Raw genomic sequence first — 22,419 nt, 5'->3', positions numbered from 1 at the left:
TTGCAGATGTGGCTCAGATCCTGAGTTGCTGTGGCTGTGGCGCAGGCAGCTGTAGCTCTGATTTGACCCTGGGAACTTCCATATGCTGCAGGTGTACTTAAGGTATATATGACACTATTTCAAAATAAGCATTTGAACTTTTGAAATTTAAAAAGCTACATAGGTTTGAAGTTTGTCTTGAAGAGAAGAATAAAAAATTTTTATTTAAAAAAACTTGTAAATGCCTCAAATATAACTTTAAAAAATGAAATATGGGAGTTCTTGTCCTGGCTCAGTGGTTAACGAATCAACTAGGAACCGTGAGGTTGTGAGTTCAATCCCTGGCCTCCATCAGTGGGTTAAGGATCTGGTGTTGCCGTGAGCTGTGGTGTATTGTAGGTCGCAGACGCAGCACGGATCTGGCGTTGCTGTGGCTTTGGCGTAGGCCAGCGGCTAGAGCTCTGATTAGACCCCTAGCCTGGGAACCTCCATGCCACAGGTACAGCCCTGAAAAGACAAAAATAAAAAAAAAGAAAGAAAGAAAAAGAAAAAAATATGGTAGGCCAGTGAATATATTATGTAAAACTTTGATTCTGCTTTGCATGTGTCTGGCCTAAAACCCAAGCATGAAAGTATGATTGTTTAGAAAAGCAGTCTTAATTAGGCCAAGATTATATATAGTTCAGTTTTTATGCAGGACTAAGTGTTCTCAGAACTCTGTTGTGATACCACCTAAGAGTTTAACCAGTTATCCTAAAAATATTAGTCTTTTTTTTTTTTTTTTTTTTTTTTTTTTTAATCTTTTTGACTGCACCCAGGGCATGCGGAAGTTCCTGGGCCAGGGATTGAATCTGTGCCACGGCAGTGACAACACCAGATCCTTATCTTACTGCACCACCTTGGAACTCCTAAAAATATCAGTCTTGAGGAAAGGAATGTGGATGGATTACTATAAACTTCATTCCCACCTCTCACTATCACTTTGATAGGCTCTACTAATAATGGGTGGGCCAATAGTATCATTTTACTATAACAGTTAATTCTTGGCCAAGATTTTCTTTTAAGTAAGACAGGTATTTTAAAATGAAAACCATAAAAATTAAAATTGATGTAAATTCTGTCATAAGATACTTGTGAACACCCTATATGACAGACATTCATAAAAGATACATATAGAATACAATTAATAAGCTAGCAGGAATTTGGTAGTGGAAATATTCTATTCTAGCATGTTAGAATTTACAGTTTGTCCTATAATTTGGAATTTAAGATCTTAATTTACAGTCATTTAAACAACAAATTTTACCTCACAGTCATTTATACAACAAATTTTACCTCTTTTAACATTGCCTAGTGGCTAGTTCCTTTTTGCCTCTTTGGTAAAATGTAATACTAGTTTGTAATGATGTAAAAGAATTATTAAGTTGATATTAACAGGGCTGCTGGAATGTTATTACCATGTAGGGGCTTTTTTGTCACTCAATAAGTATTATAGTGATTACATTTGATTATGTGTCTTAATATAATATTTTATAAAGTATTTTTCTGAACTTTATTTTTTAATCAATTAAAATTTTAACCTATTATGTAAAAATCTTGGAGTTCCCACTGTAGTGCGGCAGGTTACAGATCCAACTTTATCTTGTGGTGGTGTGGGTTTGATCCCTGGCCCTGCACAGTGGGTTAAGGATCTGGCATAGGTCATAGTTGCAACTCAGATTTGATCCCTGGCCCAGGAACTTCCAAATGCCCTGGGTGCGACCATTAAAAAACAAAACAAGGAGTTCCCGTTGTGGTGCAGTGGTTAACGAATCCGACTAGGAACCATGAGGTTGCGGGTTCGATCCCTGCCCTTGCTCAGTGGGTTAACGATCCGGTGTTGCCGTGAGCTGTGGTGTAGGTTGCAGACATGGCTCAGATCCTGCATTGCTGTGGCTCTGGCGTAGGCCAGCGGCTACAGCTCCGATTCGACCCCTAGCCTGGGAACCTCCATATGCCATGGGCATGGCCCAAGAAATGGCAAAAAGACAAAAACAAATAAACAAACCAAAAAAACCCCTATGTGTTTTTAGGAATTCACTGTTAACACTAAATCAAGGGTTTCTTTATATTATTCCGAGCATTAAAATTTGGGTCATTTATTCAGTACACATATATTGAGTGCCTATTTCAATGCCAAGCACTGTGAGAGGACCTCTATATTAGAATCAGAGCTCCATTAGCAACAAAAACTTGGTTGTGCACTTCAGAAAATATATGACCTTTCAAAAACTTTTGTATATAATGTTTTAATATTATCTGTCTATAATTGTCTTCAATATACAAGCCAGAGGAATCACTTTCTAAGAAGCCTCTCCTATTTTCTATTTTCTCAAAGTAATTTTAAATCTCACAGAGCTATTATTATTGTACCATTTATGTTTACTGTCCTTTCAGATTTTTGTGATCTGTTGTCTTTCTGTTGTCTACTTCTATTGGTCCTAATTCCTCCCTTCAGACTCCAACCACAATCCCACCATAAACTAGCTTTCTCCCATCTACTCATCAAGATCTTTATGGATTTTTTTATTTTGGGTAGTTTCTAAATGATTATTAAGAATCCAAAATGTACAGAGCATTTATAGCTACAAAATACTCCTCAAGGGAGCAATCCAAGAGGGAAACAGAATGAGGACTAAGTCAAGTGAAGGATTTAAGTTTAAAAGGAGTTAGGTTTCTATAGTTCATACCTTCATACTTCTTATGCATACTAAAAGTCAATAAGCTTAATGAAATAGAGAACTGTATAGTTGGAAAATACAAAATAACTTTTTTACTTTTATTTGTTGAAATAGTTACATACATATAAATGAAATGATTTTACCACAGTGCATTCACTGATTGCGGTGCTTGCTGTCTTGTGGCATCCAGGATCCTGGTTGAAAGGTTTTACCAGTGCTGGTGGGAGCCACTGAGGGTTCTTCCTTTCCAAAGTATGGAGCAGAGGCATGTCCTTTAATCTGTGTTTGAACTGGTGAAGCTAAGAGTTCCTTGTGGCTCTCTTCACTAATGAGTTTTTCTTTTTTGTAAAAATCTTTGCTTTTTGTTTGCATTTCTTCTCTATATTTTTCATTCTTTAGTATTTCCTGTATGCATAAATAAATGGAAGAAATCATTAAATTTCTAGTTAGCAGAAAACCCAAACTAAAGGTTTTATAAAAATTAAAAAGCTAGTAAAAAAAATACATGATATTTGCTTTTCATTTAAATAATATATAGGTATGTACAGGGTAAGTCTGAAAAAATTTTGTTATTTGAATTAAACACCCCGTCCTTGTATACTATGACAAAAAGATGGAAAGGATCACAAAATAGAAATATTTACTACACAGTAAGTGAAACAAACCACTTAACGCCAGTTCCCGAGTAGCGCTTTCTTACTGGAAATGTTCCTCAAATCACTGCAAACAATTTGTGCAATGCAGTTCTGTCATTCAGATTTGCTATTCTATTTGTAAGGATCTATACCCCAACAATAAGTCTATTACTGTATTTCACTGAATATAAGACCATCAAATTTAAGATGCATTACTGTCATGTGTACCACTAAAAAAGGCAATTAAACTCCTTCACACACCCTGATTTCAGACATGCTAAAATTTGAAAAGATACACATCTTAAAAACAGATGAAATGTAGTAAGTACATCTTTTTATTGATCCCTTCTTCCTCTTCTATCTTAAAAAATGATTATTTCCAAATGGGTGAAAATTTTAAATGTTCTTTCTGCTTATTTTCTAATTTTTCTTTAAGAATATATAATTTATAACATAAATGAGAACATAACTAATATCTGACAACACTGACAAAAAATAAGTTCTCCCAAGTTATTTTTAATTTCAACATTTAAAACAAGGGCACATCTGGGGATGATTGCAGCCTTTCTGTTTCTAGTGTGAATTTCAAGCAATAATAGTCCTTTAAAAAGGTAACTTCTGATACTTAAAATCACATTTAAAATAATTGTAATGATGAGAAAATATTTGGGGAGGTTACTGTGTTAGATACTTTTAGTTTTAGATACAAAGAAGAGCAATCTAATGAAATATGTGAGGGAAAGGATATTTATAAATAGTCTTGTAATTTCCACAACATAAATCAATTCCCTATGAGTAGTTTATTAACCACAGTAAGTATGAGTTCAGGAACAGCATCTATGAATGAGGGTGAGAGTAATCAGGCTTTGCCTTTCATACACCCTATAGAATTCTCAAGTAAGGAGATCATATGTCACAAAGAAAATCCCTCTAAGATTCTGGAAATAATGAAAGTAGATGGAAATATTTTTCATTCTGAGGTCATCTCATCTTCACCTCATCTTTATACTCTTTAAGGCCTCTATGAACTGCATGGAAGCTCTTTATCTTGAGCAGAATGAAAAGTTCAGGACTGGGTTGAACTTGCACTGGCAACCTGCCACAGGTGGCAAGATGCTACAGAGAAGCTGGTAGGCAGCTCAGCTAGCTTTGGTTTAAGAGGATCAGTCATGTTGTTTTTACAGATTCCAGCTCTACTGTAGTAGTGATGCAGCTAGCATAAGCCTATGCCTTCTCCATAAAAGGAAAGCGAGGGCAGAGAATTGTTCTTTTTTCTCCCTGTCTTCACATAATTTCCCTTTACTCACCATTACTCAGTCAAATCAATTTCTTTCTTATAATGGCTATTTAGGCAAATAAAAAGCCAATCTGAGTATGTTGATTATTTTAATATGAAGATTAAAGATTTCAGAGTTGGAATAACATGGAGACTATTGTTTTTCCTGGAAATTTTTGGTCTTTTTTTAAAAAAAAAAACTAACACTTACCAGACCCCTGCCAACAGCTTCCAGAAAAATTAAACAGAGCATAAATCATTTATGAAAGGAAATCTAGTTTTGTAAATATTTGGAAGAGATAAAATGGAAGTAGCTAGGTGGAGAAAATAGGAACCTGTGGATTTAAACAGAAGTAATTTTATAACAAAGCCTATTTTACAGCAAAAGTTACTGTAAAGCAAGGAATTTTCCTTACATTATTTCCTTAGAATAATAACACCTTAAGTCTCAACGTGTTTATTAATAAAAACATTGTTTATTTGTATAGGGATAAACCAAGAGTAACTAAGTCTTCACATAAATGTTTATGTGTTTAAAACAAACATTTATCCTTTCACATACCACATTTCTCCCTGTTAATAAATACTTTGACATTAAAAAAAATAGTTGTATGGTATTTTATCACTTGCATTATACCATGACTTTATTAAAGACTATCCCTATTGTTGCCTCCAATATTTCACCTTTTCATTTAAAAAATTAGCACTCTGATGACTCTCTACATAGAGTTCTTTAACCTAAATACACATTGTTTCAATCCAAAATCTACCTTTTACTAGCTGTGACACCAAGAAAGTCACTTAACCTTTTTGCAATCTGTTTCTTTATCTGAAAATGGGAATACAATGACCATGTGTAAACATTTATACCTCAAATACTTATATGAATATATCTGTGTGTGTGTGTGAGTGTGTGTGTATGTATATACACATACACTCGCACACATATATATACATATATATACTGTTCATATTCTTAGGTCTTTTGAAAGTTTACAGTTAAATACATGGACTCTGAATCAAGACTAACTGTATATGAATCTCAGTTTTGCCTATTACTAGCTGTATGACCCTGTTAATATTGCTTAACCTCTCTGTGTCTCAGCTTCCTCATGTGTAAAATGGAGATTACAATACTGTCTTTAACGGGCTATTGTAAAATCTGGGAAAGAGCTGGTTACAGGATAGTAATAGTATAACAGGACAGGATACAGGTGGATTTTAAAATAGTGATTATTTATTCTATCCCATTAAAAATAAAGATACCATATATACACAATGGAATACTACTCAGCCATAAAAAAGAATGACATAATGCCATTTGCAGCAACATGGATGGAACTAGTGAGTCTCATACTGAGTGAAATGAGCCAGAAAGACAAAGATAAATACCATATGATGTCACTTATAACTGGAATCTAATATCCAGCACAAATGAACATCTCCTCAGAAAAGAAAATCATGGGCTTGGAGAAAAGACTTGTGGCTGCCTGATGGGAAGGGGAGGGAGTGGGAGGGATCGGGAGCTTGGGCTTATCAGACACAACTTAGAATAGATTTACAAGGAGATCCTGCTGAGTAGCATTGAGAATTTTGTCTGGATACTCATGTTGCAACAGAACAAAGGGTGGGGAAAAAAAATGTAATTGTAATGTATACATGTAAGGATAACCTGATCCCCTTGCTGTACAGTGGGAAAATAAAATAAAGTACAATAAAATAAAGATACCAAACTTATATCTCAATACTTAAGCTTTTTTAAGTACTTAAAATTTTAACCCATTAATTTGTGACATACATTGAATAACTATTTGTGTGAAATTTTTGCAAATAAAATCCCCACATCACCTGCTATCCTTATGAAGAATAAAGAAACTCATAATTTTGCCAGAATGAAAAAATATGCAATTTGACATGCTATAGTCTCCAGCAAAGGCAGTAACCATCACCACTGGATTAAGAACAGAGGTGTTACTGGATCATATGATAGATCTTGGGCATCTATCTGGAGAAAACCATAACTCAGAAAGATAATAAATCCCAATGTTCACTGCAGCATTATTTACAACAGCCAAGACATGGAAGCAACCTAAATGTCCAACAACAGAGGAGTAGATAAAGAAGATGTAGTGTATAAATACAAAGGAATATTACTCAGTCATAAAAAAGAATGAAATAGGAAGCAGGAGCAAGATGGTGAAGGAGTAAGATGTGGCACTCACCTTCTCCCACAAAGAAATTAAAAAAAAAATCTACATGTAGAAATTCATACAGAACATCTACTGAATGCTGGCAGAAAACATCAGACCTCCAAAAGGAGCAAGAAAACCTCATATGACTGGGTGGAACAAAAGAAAAAAAAATCAGGATCGGAGTTCCCGTCGGGGCGCAGTGGTTAACAAATCCGAATAGGAACCATGAGATTGCGGGTTTGGTCCCTGCCCTTGCTCAGTGGGTTAACGATCTGGCGTTGCCGTGAGCTGTGGTGTAGGCTGCAGACGCGGCTCGGATCCCGCGTTGCTGTGGCTCTGGCGTAGGCCGGGGGCTACAGCTCCGATTCGACCCCTAGCCTGGGAACCTCCACATGCCGCGGGAGCGGCCCAAGAAATAGCAAACAGACAAAAAAAAAAAAAAAAAAAAAAAAAAAAAATCAGGATGGAACCAGCACTCTTGAGAGGGAGCTGTGAAAGAGGAACGAAATCCATACCCTGGGAGCCCACCTAACTGATGTGGACATCAGACAGGGCAGAGGGGGAACCTCAAAGCCTTGGAGAAAAGTGTAGCAGCCACACTGAGGAGGGCAAAGTAGAGAGAGAACCACACAGACCATTGGTACCATTACCCGGGAAGCCACAGCCTGAGACATTTGGGTGGGGAATGAGCTGAGACTTGGGCTATGGAGATCAGTTCCAGGCAGAGGACTAGCCTGGAAATAGCCTGAGGAGGCTAGGGAGTGGTGTACCACGGGCTAGGGAGTAGAGTGCCATAGCTGATGGAGTGTGGGAGGAGGCCTGGGCCTGCCAGAGAAATAAGGTGCCATTTTTGAGGAGGGCAAGACAAGGATAGGCAGGACCACCACAGGAACTTCTTTCTCTGGATGAGCGAGCTCTTGAGCAGTGGGGTACCTCTTGCATGGGCTATGGGGTGCAAACCTTTCAGCCATATCAGACTCCTGCAGTGAGCACAGTGAACCACCACTAAAGGTCCCATGAACAGGCACCATCTGTGGCCCCAGTCACCTGAGGAGTCATTGCCACCATGGAGGGCCCTGGAACAGAGCACCACCTGTTGCCCTCACTCCCCTGAGAATAGACATGCCCCTCTGTTGCTGCTGCCAAGGGTTCTAGGTACCACCCCCACCTCTCTGAGGGTCACTGCCACTGTTCAGGGCACTGCAACCAGGAGCAGCTTGTGTCCCCCCACCCTTCCCATGGGCCCTCACCACTGCCAAGGGCCTGGCAACTAGGCAATGCTACAGGCACTGTCTACTGCCCCCACCTCCCTGGAAGCATGTGCAGGCCATATACTGGCACACCCTCCATCAGGGGATAATAGTGTGCACACACTGAGGAAAGAGAAAGCAAGCATCCAAACCAAAAGCAGCCCTCACAAGCTACCCAGGGATACCTTCACATATAAATAGCCCTCCAAGACTATGGTAGATAGATGTTTTCCCTAAACTAACAGAATTAGAAAAATATAAGAAAAATCAAGAAGCACAGGAACCATTCCCAGTTAAAAGAACAGGAGAATTCCCCTGAAGGAGCAAATGATGAAACAGACCTCTGCCATTTAACAGACACTGAGTTCAAAAAGGAGGTAATAAAAATACTGAAGGAATTAAGAATGGATATCAACAATGACACAGATTACTTTAAAAAGGAACTAGAAAGTAAAAGGAGGAGCCAAGCCAAATTAGAAAGTTCATTTGCAGAGACAAAATCTGAGTTAAGGCATTGAACAGCAGAATGAATAACAAATTAGTGACTTGGAAGAGAGAATAATGGAACTCACCCAATCAGGAAAGCAGATAGAAAACTGAACTAAAAAAAAGAGAAAGCAATATAAGAGATCTATGGGATAATAGAAAACATGCCAATCTATGCATAATAGGGATTCCAGCAGGAGAAGAAAAAGAAAAAGGGATTGAAAATATATTTGAAGAATTATGACTGAAAACTTTCCAAATCTAAAGAAGAAAACAGATATTCAGATACAGGAAGCATAGAGGGTCCCAAACAAGTTGAACCCAAACAGACCTCCACCAAAACCTATTATAATAAAAATGGCAAAACTTAAAGTTAAGGAAAGGATTCTAATGGCAGCAAGAGAAAAACAAAGAGTTAATTACCTACACAAGGCCATTAGCTGATGGCTTTACATAAACTCCTCAGGCCAGAATAGAGTGACAAGATACAAAGTTCTAAAACGAAAGAATTTTCAGCCTAGAATACTCTACCCAGCAAGACTATCATTTAAAATAGGATAAATAAAGAATTTCTCAAACAAAAACTAAAAGAATACAGCAATACTAAACCCATTCTAAAAGAAGTATTATTTAGATCTCCTCTAAATAGGAAAGAAGTAAGAAGATATAGGATGGAATAATTCACAATTGGAAAGTAATTACTTAAATAAGCCAGTATACAGATCAAAAAAAAAAAAAAAAAAAAAAAAGAATGAATCCATTTGCAGTAACACGGATGGACCTAGAGATTATCATACTAAGAGAAGTTAGACAGTGAAAGACAAACATCATATGATATCACTTATATGTGGAATCTAATAAAAATGATACAAAATAATTTATTTACAAAGCAGAAACCAACTCACAGATTTCAAAACCAATCTTTGCCATTTTTTTTTTTTTTTTTTTTTTTTTTTTTTTTTTTTTAGGGCTGCACCCTAGGCACATGGAAGTTTGTAGGCTAGGGGTCAAATTGGAACTGCAGGTGCCGGCCTACACCACAGTCACAGCAACACCAGATCTGAGCCACACTGTAGCTCACGGCAACAATGGATCCTTAACCCAATGTGTGGGGCCAGGGATCAAACCCAAGTCCTGATGGATACTAGACAGGTTTATTACCAGTAAGTCACAAAAGGAACTCTTCAAAACCAATCTTAAGGTTACCATAGGTGAAAATGTTGAGGGAAGGAAAGAATTACGAGGGTGGGAATAACATATACACACTACTGTATAAAATAGATGATTAACGAGAACCCACTGCATAACAGCACAGCAAAATCTACTCAACAATTTGTAATAACCTATATGAGAAGAAAATGGATATATTTATATGTATAACTCACTTTTCTATACACCTGAAACGAATACAACTTAGTCATCTATACTCCAATAAAATTAAATTTAAAAAAAGAAGAATTAAACACACACACACCCCAGAGGTGTTAGTAAAACATAATCTATTAGCTTGAAAACAAGATGGAGTTGACTGGTGCCAGACTAGTTCTTCAGCCATAAACAACTAGAAAATTGAACAAAAAATAATAAACTTTTCATATACTAAACAACAGTCAATGCAATACCGTGAGACCCTCTATAGAGAAGGGAAACAAATGAGATAAACCCTGTATCACCTCAGCTTTTTGTCTGGAGGCATATTATAGGCTGCTGCACAGGGTAGGAGAACTCAAGCAGAGGTTGGTGATCTTGAGCTAAAGAGATAGAGATGGTTGGTTAGAGAGGCCAAGGAAGCTGGGATTTGTGGGGCAGAGAACCAGAACAAACAGAGAGAGAGAGAGTTCTAGAAACCTGCATAGGAGTCCCCTTGAGTGTTCAGCTGAATATTAAACTGCATGTGGGTAGGGTGAGACTCTACAGGACCAGGAAGATCAATTTCTTGCCAAAGAGTAACTACTTGGGAGCTGTAAACTGAACAACTGCTGCTGCTGGTATGAGACTAAGAGACATTCAAGTTTTAATCAGCCAGAGATGCTTCACCAAACCTACAGGGCATTCAGTAAAAAGACTTTAGAAAAATCACTCCTTAGTTGCTTAACATTAGACGCATTTCAGGTGTTTAGTAGCCAAATGCAATTACTGGAAGGTACATATTGGAAAGTACAATTATAAAACATTTCCATTATTGCAAAACTCCTATTGAACAGTATTTCTCTAGATGCACTTTAACAAAACTTAAGGATAAGCCTCTAAAAGTTTGGGCTGATTCACATGTAAATTAATATACTACAAAATAAAACTCAACATTTTTTAAAGGAGAAAAACAAAACCCAGACAGTAAGCAATAAACTATTTCAATGTTCATTATCCAGTCAAGAAATGAAGAAGGAAAGTGTATCCAAAACCAGTCAACCAGAAACAGACCCAAACATGATAGAAATGATGAAATTAAAAAATAGGGTTTTATCATAACTACTATAAATATGTTCAAAGACTTAAAAAGAAAAATGAACATAAAGAGAAAAGAAAAACTATTAAAAAGAACTAAATGGAACTTATAGGGACAAAAAATATACAAAATACAAAATATAATGGATAGGCTTAATAGCAGATTAGACACTGCAAAAGAAAAGAACAATGAATCTGAAAACAAAACAATGGAAACTATGAAAACTGCAGCGAGAGAGAGAGAGAGAGAAAGAAAGAGAGAGAGAAAAAAAAGCTTAAAAACTTAACCATAGCCTCAGTGAGCTGTGGGACAACATTAAGCTGGCTCACATACAGGTAACTGGGAATCAAAAAAAGGGAAGAGAGAGGGAGGAAAACACATAATGACTAAAAAAATATAAAACCAAAGCACATCAAAATAAAATTGCTAAAAACTAATGATAAAGGGAAAATCTTAAAATAAGCTATTTAAAGAATACATATAACAGACAAAGAAATACTACTGAGTTTGCATCAGAAACAATGCAAGGTATAAAACAATGGAATGACTTTAAAATGCTGAAGGAAAATAAAAACTGGAAATTTAGAATCCTATAAACAGTAGAAGTATCCTTTAAAAAATGAAGGTTAGTAATATTTTCAGACCAAAAAAAAAAAAAAAGGTTGATTTTGTCACACACACACAAAAACCCTTTATTAAAAGAGTGTTAAAGGAAGTACTTTAGGTTGAAAATTGATATAAGATGGAAACTTAGATTCTACATAAAGGAATGAATAGTGCCAAAAATATCAGAATGAAGGACTTCATTGCAGTCCTAGAAAAATGCTAGACTCTGGGACACTGCTAGGTAGTCAATGCCCTGGAACTTTATGTCCACCCACTCCTAACTCCTTGAGCACACGCAAAAATCATCACATTGTGCACTGTAACTACTGCTATAGATTTTGGGGGTTATCATGTTCATATTCCCACCAGAGGGACTTCTCAAGCTTTGCAAAGATATCAGTTACCAGTGAATGGAAGAGAAGTGCAGCCTGAAGGGTAAGAGGACTGTTCTGACCATTTGCAGCCCTCAAATTAATAGCATCAAACTAATGATGCTTCATTCCAGCCCCATTCCCATCTGACAAAGAGTCTTTGGCCACCAAACCTTCTATGTCTTGCACCATTGTCCTGGCTGCCCTGGCCTGGAAAATTTTTTTTTTTCCATATCCCCAGCCTGAGGAAGTTCCTAGGCAAGGGATCAAATCCATGCTACAAGCAATATCTTAAGCCACTGCAGTGACAATGCCAGATCCTTAGCCCACTGAGCCACATGGGAACTCACTGGCCTGTAATTTGAAGCAGTAAGTCAACAGTGGCCCTTCTCCATTGAAGCTGAGCCATATGGAGTGGACAATCGGAAAGTCATGCATGAAAGAAAAACAAAAAAAGAAGTCATGCATGAGGTCAACTCCTTTCTGAGAAGGTCGCATCAAAGAGTTCCCTTTCAATGAATTGAAAGATATCATTTCAACAAATCTCAGTGAAAAAGAAAAAGAAAAAGAAACCATACTGACAACAGACAAAGCACAAGCTGTACCAAAATCTGATATTTCAGAATTTCCCATAAATATATTGTTTATTGTTCTGACAATCCCTCCCATTTCATCAGACACCAGGGGTGTTCAGTGGGAGCAAATTAGCTTAGGCTTGAATTGCTTATGGAGCCTTAATATTGGGAAAACAGACAAATTCAGCTGTCAAAAGTATTATGTATTAAATGTCTGAGTCTATATATTGTTCTATGTCAAATTACAAAGTACTATAGATTGTGAGGATTACATTTTGAAAAAGATATTTTTTAAAGGAAAAGCTATGGATGCCTTTAAGAAGCTCACCCCTGTATTTATAGTGAGTAAAAATTCATGTTATTTATTAATTCAGTGATGAACTCAAGCCCCCTTAAAATTATGGCTCAAGTCATAGATATAGAAAAACTACTGAAGGGGAAAGAAGGGGGGAAGGATAAATTAGGAGACTGGGATTATCATATACACACTACTATATATAAAATAGATTACCAACAAGGACCTACTACATAGCACAGGGAATATAGTCAATATCTTACAATAACCTATAATGGAAAATAATCTGAAAAAAAGATATATATACACATATACATTCAGCTTATAAATGTATGTTCAGCTTATACATATATACACACATATATAATCACTTTGCTATACACCTGATATTAATATAACATTGTAAATCAACTATATTTCAATTAAAAAATAAAAACCACTTTATAAATAAAAATAATTTAAAATTATAAATTAGCAATACATTTGTGGCAAAAGCTTAATGGAAGTATACTTTCCATAACTACTGAATGTAGGAATATAATTTTTCAAAATGCACATAAGATAAAGATACAATGAAAGTCTGGTCTTAGACCAATTTTCTAAAATATTTAAATTACTAAATAGAGTCTCCCTAATCTATACATTTTTCGCCTCTCACTAGACTATGTGCTATATATATAAGATAAACATATTTGACTTTGACAGTTCCATTTTCTTTCCATAAATTAAACTCTATAATTAATAATTCTTATTTTAATGAATATTAAAAATTTTAAAGTATGAATAAATTGGCTTTGAGTCTTTTAAGAAAAAGCATTTTGAAGACTATAAAAAGATTTAGTAAATATATCATAAGTAAAGACTTGGCATAAAGTACAGTACAGGTCCTCAAACCATAGAGATGTTTGGTTAGTGTAAAATGGTCTCATCCAGAAATTAGCCACTCAGTATATGTCACACACTCCACACCACGATCAACATAATTATTATGGGAATTTGGTTTATATCTGTTTAAAAATGTTCTAAGATGAATGTTCTCTTTATAATGTCAATTTTGTAACATACCAAGAAACAATTCAGACCTAAGAAAAGCAGCAGTAGTAATGACTAAACCTGAAAACATTGCAAAATTGTTTAATTAAACTACATTTTCTAGTTCTACAAGTTAAACTGCCAGGATGAAACAAGATGTTAGATCACCTTGTTTCAATATATGAAAGAGAGTAGAGAAAAAAAGGAAGGAGGTGCATAGGTCACCAAAAGATACCCTACGTTCAGACCAAAGGCAACACCTGCTAGATTAGTAATCAAAAATGAATTTAATCTTGCTTGATGGGAGTAGAAGCCAAAAGAGTAAATAAATGAGAGAGCTTGGGTTAGTATGATAGCATTGGGTTGCTAAGAAATCTATTAGAATGAAACACCAACCAAGCAAATTCTGCTTTAACAGAAGCTGCTCCTGCTACGTGTTCTTGCCAATCACTAGTGTGCCTCTGCCAAATCAATGTCACATTTAATTTATTCACATTCAAATCTATTACAAACAGACTTTGATCAATTACAATAATGAACATGTAGGCCGAGTTTTGTTGTTTTGACACGCTTCCTTGAACTCTTCTCCCACATTTTTTCAAAACAGTTCTAATTGCAAGAAGTTGATCTCAATGGCTCTTGTTATTTGAGGGAACAATTGTAAGGTTTGTTTATATTCCTTGCTGGCTAGGAATTTCTGGCTTTGAGTTGTCTTTCTTTGAACTTGAGCCAGATTAATTATTAAATCTTAAAATGTCACTAAAATGAACTAATCACAGAGCACAAGTCATTAACAGTTTTGCAGGTGGTATTTTCCTTAATAACTTCTATATACATAAAAAAAGACCTTTGAGCATAAAGACACAATTATTTAATTGACAAAGGAATTTAGTAGTTAAGCCTTAAGAAAAATAATTAGAATCATTTAATATTAGTCCTATTTAATTGATCTGCCCTGGTGGGAGACAAAAGAAAACCCTTGCTTCCCTGTGTGAGAAGGGAAAAGACCATAATCCCTGGAAGAGAAGGCAATGGCAGGTCTCCATGGCTTCCCAGGCATGGGCTCTGAAAGTGGGAAAGAAATGGCAGAGAGGCTGGAGTATGGAAGAAAAAGGAGGCTCCATCTGTGAATGATTGCTAATATCTAATGAGCTGTTATGTGCCAGATGCTGTAGGGAGAAAAGAGTTCTTTCGTTGGTTGAGAGGAGGTGGGCAAGAAGTGAGACACACTGTTACAGAAGCTGCAGCTCCCCCCTTATGGAGTCTTCCCTGAGATTCAAAACTGTCATGGCTGGAGGATTCCCTCCCTAGGACCTGATGCAGGGGTACAATGCAAGGGACAACAGATATACTGGAGCCCTGAAGATATACTCATTCATTCATGCATTTTTCATTCAATAAATATATACTAAGCACCTACAATTCAAAACCCTGGGGGATACAAAGAATAAAACCTGTCTCTGACTCTAATGGAGCTTCTTGGCAGGTGGAGATGATGATAGGCAAAGGTGGTGACTTGCTGCAACATGGACTTCCCCAGGAGTCAAGGTAGGGAGGAGAGCTGGGTTAGCACCAATGGCCAAGTATCAGGCTAATGCTTACAGGGTCTTTCCTACTTTCTCATTGACTCATTTACTGGTTCATTCATACATTGAGAGCCCATTATGTGCCAAGGATACAGAGTTAAAAGACACAAGTTTTACTGTGCTCTTAAGGAACTCACAATCTAGGGAAGAGAGGTACAAAATTAATTAAAGTACAATAATGATAAGTTCTGTGATAATATCAAGTAAAGAATATTATGAGACTACAAAAGAAAAGCTGTTGTTCCTATTATTATCCACAGGGTGGGGAGTAAGGGCTAGAAATGACTTTCTAGAGAAGGTGATGCCTGAGTCTTATTAACAATAGGAATTTACCAGAAAACTGAGAAAAGGGGGCATTCTGGGAAAGGTAAACACAGGTTTAGGTATGGAGGAATACAGCAAATTCAAGATACTGTAAGCTGTTCAGATGGCATGCAGAGGTTCAGAATACACTGAATCTTACAACGCGATGTTAGGACATTTAGATTTTATCTTGAATGTGATGGCAAAATATTCTGACTCTGAAGCAAGAGTAGGATTTCCAGATAAAAGGGTAGAATGCTCAGTTAATTTGAATTTCAGATAAGCAAAAAAAAAATTTTTAGCGTAAGTATGTCCTAAATATTGCATGGGACATATAATTATTCATTGTTTGTTTGAAATTTAAATGTAACTAGGTGCCTTGTATTTTAATTGCAAAATCTGGCAATCATAGCAGAAGACTTATGTGTTTATACCACATTAAAAAAAAAAACGACTCTGGCAACTGTCGAAATTGAATTACAGGGAGGTGAGCCTGGAATATAGAAATCAGTTAAACTGTTACTGTTGAAATGCAAATGAGAAATAATGAGGGCAGGAATCAAGGCAATAGCAGTAAGATGGAGAGAAAAAGAAGAAAAAGACAGACTATTAGGATATTCACAAGGAAAAAGATCTTGGTCATCAAGTATGTGGAGGTAAGCAAGGCCAGGACAATTCCCAAGTTTCTGATGATGATGGATAATGACAATAATCGTGGCAGAAAATAGAGAAAAAGAGGAGTTCTGGTTCAGACTTACTGAACGTGAAATGTCTGTAAAATATCTAAGTATTCTGTATTGAATTGTTAGCTCTTCCTTCTTAGCCAAACCTCTGAAGTGCTTCAGGACTTACTTCTAGGCCCCCCTTTTTTTTCCGGCTGTGTCTGTGGCATATGGAAGTTCCTGGGGAATCTAACCTATGCGACAACAGCAACCCAAGTCACACCAGATTCCTAACCTGTAGAGTCACCAGGGAACTGCTAGGCCTTCTTCTTGGGGCCTAGGAGTGTACACTCTCTACACTCTGTCCTTAGGTAATCATTTCCATATATCCTGAAGAATCTCCAATTTGTACTTTCTGAGTGCTCTCCAAGCTCCAGAATCATAACGCCAACTATCTAACTGAAGTCTCCACCTGAATCATCTAAGGGGATATTTTATTTTATTTTGTCTTTTTGGAGTCACACTCATGGCATACTGAGGTTCCTAGGCCAGGGGTTGAACTGGAGCTGTGCTATACCACAGCCATAGTAACACAGGATCTGAGCCACATCTGTGTCCTACACCACAGCTCATGGCAATGCCAGATCCTTAATCCACAGAGTGAGGCCAGGGATCAAACCCACAACCTCATGGTTATTAGTCGGATTCATTTCCGCTGCACTACAATGGGAACTCCATCTAATGGATATTTTAAATTAAATATACCTAAGATCAACAAGGCTCAGAGGACTATCTCAGGGTCACACAATTAGCCTAGACTTAAAATGAAGCTTGTGTCTTTACTGTCTTCTACTACTTAAAACTGCCTTGCACAGTTCTCATCAAGCCCCAAGCACACTGCACTGTTCCCCTGACACCTGGCAGCTTCGCCTTGTTTCAATTGGGCCCCACCCTATTCCCCTTTCCCTTACATGGTAAGATCCAGACAAGCTCCAAGGTGACTCCCAACTGCACATACACAAAGGGGCCATTCACCTAATTGGTGGCCCTGAAAGTTAACTCTATACTCTCAAAGAAGCCTCTCTGCCATAGCAAAGGCAAACCAGTGGGTAGGCCCTGGGGAGGAGGAAGAGGCTACTGGTACGCCCTCATGGTGAGAAGCAGCACTTTAGCCAGCAGCAGCTGAATCTGCCTCCCTACACAACTGCATGCATTTATGAAAACTATTCCTATTTTCCCTTACATCCTACATCACCTAGCACTAAATTCTATCAATTCTTCCTCCAAAATGTATCTTGAATTACACGCTTCTCTCCATCTTTGTTGCCAACGACATTTCTTGCCTAGACTATGATTCAAGAGATCCTTAAAACAAAACCCAAACCTACCCATGACAGACATGGAGATACTCTGATCAGCTACCCCTTTAAGAAAAGGCTTGCTTCCCAGACACAGAAAGCCTGGTGGGCAGGCAGTCTCCAACATACAGCCATACCATGGCTTTCCAACAGATAGACATTTGGGTTGTTTCTAGTCTTTCACTATGCCATATTTACTATTTCTGCATCAAATGGCCCTGTAAATCAGGCCAAACTATATTTTCACTGGATAGTTTTGAGTAGATTTCTAGAAGTTGGATTGCTAAGGAAAGATAAATGCACATATATTTTTCTGTCTCAAAGAGAGTGGGTTTTTGAATGCCCTTTCTACATCCTTTCTTTCCTCCTTTCCCCACACTCAGTGCCTATAATTGGTGTGCAATATATATATGTTGGATTAATTAATTTGGCTCTGTATATGCAATTTACTAATAGCAGATTAACTTTGTATTTTGCAATTGTTTTATAAATCCAAATCCAAACTTCAATAGCTAATAATTGCAGACAAATAATATTCTATCACTCATAAAACAAATTCTGATTCTAAATGATTTACAGCCCTTCTCTTCATATGCTGAAAAAGGCTTAATAATTTGAAAAATGAGGAAAGACAGATACAAATTTATTTATACTCTTGGGAGCTTATTCTAGTTTTTAAAAAATCAACTGTAGTAAAGATGCCTTAGCTTGCTCTTTTGAAAAATAAGAAAAAATTGTCTCTCTCTTTGTGTACCTTTTACCCATCAACAAGTTAAGTATTTGACTTAAAATATACCACCACTTAAATACAAAGCCCCTAAAGTATTAAGAAGAGAGTGTGGTGGTATTAAGAGAAGAAAGTATTAAGATAAAAAAGTTTAATAAAAAAAAACAATTATTTTGGACCTAAAATCCTTTTTTTTTTTCCCTAGAGACAGTGTTATAATGATGGTGATAGTCCCTGCCTAATATATATTAAGTAATTTAACCACAGTATTTGCAATAAAAAATACAATGTGATGGAATCACAGTACATTCTCCACAGTGACTATGGGTGACTAAGACTTGAAAACAGGCTGCTGACATCTCAGAGCAACAGCTAGAGTGCTTTCCCCAAAGAAGCAAGGGTTCTGTGAGGAGGTAGACGGGTAAGTGACTCTCAGCTACTTCAAATGGAGCTCAGGACTCCACTCCATCCACCTCCAAAGAGTGTCCAAGCATTTCCCTTCCTATTAGGCGACTGCAGAAGGCAGAAATAAGAGGAAAGGCTTGGGAAAGGGTAGGTAATGGTGAGAAGGTGATCATATGGCTAACTAGAAGTGCAGCAGTCAGATAAGCAACCACGACTACACCGGCAATAACAATAACATCCACTTCGGGCAACGTGAGTAGCACCGACAGACAGGCAGAGAGGTCTGCAGCAATTACAACAGGAAGAGAGTGGAACTCCCAGAAGAATATCGGCTGATGAAACCAACTAAAATGACACGGTGGGAAGAAGGGATGGTAAAAGGGAGGAACCACAGTAAAACACCTTTTCTCCTAAGAGGAAAAGGAAAAGACTAGAATATTAATTAGGATTATAGAATGAGTTCTAAAGGTCAGGGAAGCAGGCATAAGCTCAAGTAGCTATCAGTGGTAGCTCAGGAGCCAGGTTTCCTTTAGGTTTTGTGCCAGGAGAAAAAGAAAGGCTCAGGGGGTGTCCCGGCAATGATGGAAACAGGAAAATTAAGAAACAAGGTAGGGTGAGAATTCTCTTCTCATGGCAGCTGGGGAGGGGGAGGGGAGGACAGCAAAATAGTTATTGACAAATAAGAACAAAGGCAAAAGAAAATCAAGGGTAGAGAAGGAAGGCACTCACCAAGAGATCTTAGCTGGAGCCTCTATTTCACTTTAATTTACATATTCATGGTTGATACGATTATTTTAGATCTTAGAGAAATGGCAGGGGACATGAAGCAGTCTCTGTTCTCATGAGGCTTAAATTTTAGTAGGAAGAAACAAATGATAAACCAACAAATAACACAGCTAGTGAATATCAGCTAACAGGTGGCTGCTTGCTATCGCTATATCTTTCCCATTTAATCAGTCTGTCCTTTGGGTTTACTAAGAAATAGAGAACTTGAAATAGTAAACTACCAAAGGAGTAAACAGAACTTTTAGGCTTTTTTTTTTTTTTTTTCCTTTTCACGGCCGCACCTGCACATACAGAAGCTCCTAGGCTAGGGGTTGAATGGGAGCTGCAGCTGCCAGCCTATGCCACAGCCACAGCAACACCAGATCAGAGCTGTAGCTGCAACATACACTGCAGCTTGTGGCAATACTGGATCCTTAACCCATTGATGGAGGCCAGGGATTGAACCCGCATCCTCATGGACAATGTGCTGGGTTCTTAACTCACTGAGCCACAACAGGAACACCTCAGCTTCTTTTGAATGTTCTTTTTCCCCTCAAAAATCACTTTCTTTTTTTTTTTTTTTTTACAGAATACAACTTGAAACAAATATTGAAATTTAAACAAAAATCCATGAAATAAAAAAATGTAAATCTCTTTTTCTATTTTATTTATTTCTGCTCTGACCTTTATGATTTCTTTCATTCTCCTAGCTGTGTGTGTGTGTGTGTGTGTGTGTGTGTGTGTGTATCACATCTTCTTTATCCATTCATCTGCCAGTGGACACTTAGGTAGCTTCCATGTCTTGGCTACTGTAAATAATGCTGCAACAAACACTGGGGTATCTTTTTGAATTAGAGTTTTCTTCAGATATATGCCCAGGAGTGGGATTGCTGGATCATACCGTAATTCTATTTTTAGTTTTTTAAGGAACCTCCATATAGTTTTCCATAGTGGCTGTACCCATTTGTGTTCCCACTAACACTGTAGAAGGGTTCCTTTTCCCCCATGTCCTATCCTGCATTTACTATTTGTAGACTTTTTTTTTTTTTTTTTTTTTTTTTAATAGCCCTGCCTGCGGAATATGGAAATTCCTGGGCCGGGGTAGAATCAGAGCAGCAGCTGCGGGCCTAAGTCGCAGCCATAACAATGGATCCAAGTGGCATCTGCAGCCTAAGCTGCAGCTTATGGCAACGTCAGATCCTTAACCCACCGAAGCCAGGGATGGAACGTGCATTCTCACAGAGACAATGCCAGGTCCGTAACCAGCTGAGCCATGATGTGAACTCCCTATTTGTAGACTTTTTGATGATGTTCATTCTGACTGGTATGAAATGATACCTCAGGGTAGTTTTGGTTTGCATTTCTCTAATAATTAGCAATGTTGAACATCTTTTCATGTATTTTTGGGCATCTAACTTCTTTGCAGAAATGTCTATTTAGTAGTTGCCATTGTCGCTTAGTGGAATAAGGATCCGGCAATGCCACAAGCTGCGCCACAGGTCTCAGATACAGCTCAGAGCTGGTGTTGCTGTGGCTATGGCACAGGCTACGGCTGCAGGTCTGATTTGACCTCTGGCTTGGACACTTCCATGTGCCATAGGCACAGTCAGAAAAAGAATAAAAGAAAAAAAGAAATGTCTATTTAGATCTTTCCCCCATTTTTAAATTGGGTTGTTTGCTCCTTTAATATTGTATTGCATGAGCTGTTTGTATATTTTGGAGATTAATCCCTTGCTGGTAGCACTGGGATTTTTCTCCCAGTCTGTGTGTGGTCCTTTTGTTTTTCTTTTGTTTTTTTTTTTTTTTTTTTTTTTTTTTTTTTTTTTTTTTTTTGCTGTGCAAAAGCTTTTAAGTTTAACTGGGTCCCATTTATTTCTTTAAAAATTTTTTTAAAAGTATAGTTGATTTACAATGTTGTGCCAATTTCTGCTGTAAAGTGACCCAGTCAATACATATATTTATACACACACACACACACACAAACACACACATTATTTTTCTCATATTATCTTCCATCATTTTCTATTCCAATAGATTGGATATGATTCCCTGTGCTATGCAGCAGGATCTCATTGCTTATCCATTCTAAATGTAATAGTTTGCATCTACTAATTCCAAACTCCCAGTCCATCCCACTCCTTCCCTACTCATCCTTAGCAACCACAAGTCTGTTTTCTATGCCTGTGAGTCTGTTTCTGTTTTGTAGATAGGTTCATTTGTGCCATATTTGGATCTAAAAAAATACTGTTGCACTTTATATCAAAAAATGTTCTGCCTATGTTTTCCTCTAAGAGTTTTACAGTATCTAGTCTTACATTTAGGTCCTTAATCCATTTTGAGTTAATCTTCTGTATGGTATTAGAGAATGTTCTAATTTAATTTTTTTTCTGTGTAGCTGTCCAGTTTTCCCAGCACCACTTATTGAAGAGAATGCTTTTTCTCCATTGTATGTTCTTGCCTCCTTTATTGTAGATCAATTGACCATAAGTGTGTGGGTTTATTTCTGGGCTTTCTATCATGTTCCATTGATCTCTGAGTCTGTTTCTGTGCCAGTACCAGATTATTTTGATTATTGTAGCTTTGTAGTATAGTTCAAAATCAGGGAGCATGGAGCATGATTCCTCTAGCTCCATTTTTCATTTTCCAGATTATTTTGGCTACTTGGGATCTTTTGTGTTTCCATACAGGTTAAAAAATTTTTTTTCTATTTGTGTGAAAAATGTCATTGGTAATTTGATAAGGATTGCACT

General features: G+C 37.2%; 1 protein-coding gene across 1 annotated transcript in view; it reads right to left on the bottom strand.

The window, feature by feature from the left end:
• The window catches only part of NDUFAF2 (NADH:ubiquinone oxidoreductase complex assembly factor 2), a 180,389-nt gene continuing 160,735 nt past the window's right edge, over nt 2,766-22,419 (bottom strand). The window contains exon 4 of the mRNA XM_021077006.1: nt 2,766-3,104. Coding sequence (XP_020932665.1) covers nt 2,853-3,104 — 252 coding nt within the window. The 3' untranslated portion in view covers nt 2,766-2,852. The remainder of the gene's footprint in view (nt 3,105-22,419) is intronic.

The sequence above is a fragment of the Sus scrofa genome, chromosome 16 (assembly GCF_000003025.6).
Source record: "Sus scrofa isolate TJ Tabasco breed Duroc chromosome 16, Sscrofa11.1, whole genome shotgun sequence".
In the NCBI taxonomy this organism is placed as follows: domain Eukaryota; kingdom Metazoa; phylum Chordata; class Mammalia; order Artiodactyla; family Suidae; genus Sus; species Sus scrofa.
Note: the sequence above shows the minus strand (reverse complement) of the source record. Positions and strands in the feature narration are given on the sequence as shown.